General features: G+C 44.1%; 1 protein-coding gene across 1 annotated transcript; it reads left to right on the forward strand.

The window, feature by feature from the left end:
* Nucleotides 1–973: 973 nt before the first annotated feature.
* Nucleotides 974–1,897, forward strand: LOC129339564 (vomeronasal type-2 receptor 26-like). The gene has a single exon (XM_054994144.1). The coding sequence runs from the start codon at nt 974–976 to the stop codon at nt 1,895–1,897; it is 924 nt and encodes a 307-aa protein (XP_054850119.1).
* The last annotated feature ends 246 nt before the right edge of the window (nt 1,898–2,143 follow it).

A 2,143-nucleotide genomic window follows, 5' to 3' on the forward strand; every position in this document is an offset into this window, starting at 1 on the left:
ATGTAAAATCATATACAAACTACCTCCTATACATTATTCTAAAATCTCCCATCAATTTCCCCATGTAGAGTTGGCCACTCTAGAGGTACATTATTTTCATCCTAAAAAAACTTTTTTTGGGTCGCTGTTAGGGGGTGCCATCTTCAACCTGTGTCAAGAGCTGCCAACCGGGATCCAGCAAGATTGTTGAGGAGGGGAAAGAAGTCTGTTGCTATGGTTGTTCTCAGTGCCCTGAAGGGACAATTTCAGTGCAAAACGGTAAGGAAAGAATGAATGATTATTTGAGAAAAGAATACAGAGCATTACATTTGGGCCAATTCTAATACCCATCCCTTATGTCAACAACAGTTGTACAGTTTTGCCAGGCTTATGGGGGTTGAGGTGGACCGATCATCCAACTGGCCCCTCCCAGTGAAGGGGGGATATGTGCCCAACCCTACAATAGCTGAGGTTTAACGGCCCTGCCCTGTGAGCTCGAGGTGCTATGTACAGCGCAATTATGAGCTGCCTTGTGTTAAATGCTGTACTTTATGATTGCTACCCATGTTTTTAATTGTTTTTACCTGTTTCTTGTATCTATGTATCTATGATGTAAATCCACTCTGAGCTCGCTTGCAGGGAGAGCGGGCTAATAAATAAATAAGTAAATAAATAATACAAATAGGTTTTTCTAAAATCTCATTTCTTGAACCGGGATAGAAAATAGGAAGCCCATGGACCATATCTGACCTGACAAACCCCCCTGTCCAAGGATGCCATTTTCCTCCTCTTGCTTCAGGCTTTATTGCAAATTCATGTAAGATCTTTTAAGCATAGCACTAGAAAGAAAGCAAGAAGTGAATGGTATTCCTGTAACATGTTAATCTCACCATCTGAATTCTGCACACAGTGTAAAAGTCTATGATCACATTAAACTCATAAGGATTTTGCTTAGGACTAAGCTTGCAGAATATCTTTGTCACGAAGATCTTCCATGTTAATTTCAGATGCTGACCAATGCCAGGAATGCCAGGAGAATCTGTATCCAAATGAAAAGCAAGACCGATGCGTCCCCAGAAGCATCACTTTCTTATCCTATGGAGAACCGCTGGGAGCAGCCTTGACTTTCACGGTCTTTCTATCTTCCTTGACCACCATCATAGTGATGGGGCTCTTTGTTCTGCACTGGGACACTCCCATTGTCAAGGCCAACAACAGGAGCATCACCTGCACCCTCCTGGCCTCTCTGCTGTCCGGCTTCCTTTGCTCTTTTCTGTTCATTGGTCAGCCTGGGAAGGTCACCTGTCTTCTGCGGCAAACCGTGTTTGGCATCACATTTTCCATCTCCATTTCATGTGTGTTGGCCAAAACCATCACTGTGGTTCTGGTCTTCATAGCCACAAAGCCAGGAAACAGAATCATGAAATGGGCAGGGAAGAGGCTTGTGTCAATTGTAATAATTCTCTGTTCTCTCATTCAAACCGGCATCTGTGCCATCTGGATAGCCACCTCTCCCCCCTTCCCAGAGCTTGACATGCACTCCCAGATCAGCCAGATCACAGTGCAGTGCAACGAAGGCTCAGAAGTCATGTTCTACACTGTCCTGGGCTACATGGGTTTTCTGGCCATCCTCAGCTTCACTGTGGCTTTCCTAGCAAGAAGGTTGCCTGATAGTTTCAATGAAGCCAAGCTGATCACCTTCAGCATGCTCATGTTCTGCAGTGTTTGGGCGTCCTTTGTCCCAACATATCTGAGCACCAAAGGGAAATTTATGGTAGCTGTGGAGATCTTCTCCATCTTGGCCTCTAATGCTGGGCTGTTGGGTTGCATCTTCTTCCCCAAATGCTACATCATTTTATTGAGGCCTCAGCTGAACAACAGGAAGCAACTGTTTAGGAAACAAAGTGGCCATTCTTAATTCTTCATCTCAAATGGTACCCTTAAATGGATATATTAGGCAATGATTTGTGGGTTATAGTTGGCTGTGTTAAACAACTGATCGAAATCATGAAGTTTTCATCTATTTTTTAAAATGAGTTGTTGCTAATGGTAGCACACTGGGCAGTGCATTTGGGCAAGTCTACATGGTCTCCAGAAGAGACCTTGTAGACTCAGTCTTCCTCCCCACCCCCAGCTCATCGCTTAAGCTCTTAAGGGTTTGGTT

Source organism: Eublepharis macularius, chromosome 12 (assembly GCF_028583425.1).
Source record: "Eublepharis macularius isolate TG4126 chromosome 12, MPM_Emac_v1.0, whole genome shotgun sequence".
NCBI classification, from domain to species: domain Eukaryota; kingdom Metazoa; phylum Chordata; class Lepidosauria; order Squamata; family Eublepharidae; genus Eublepharis; species Eublepharis macularius.

Bases quoted from the DNA above. Each gene is read 5' to 3' on its own strand.
- LOC129339564 (XM_054994144.1), top strand. From the start codon at position 974: ATGTTAATTTCAGATGCTGACCAATGCCAGGAATGCCAGGAGAATCTG.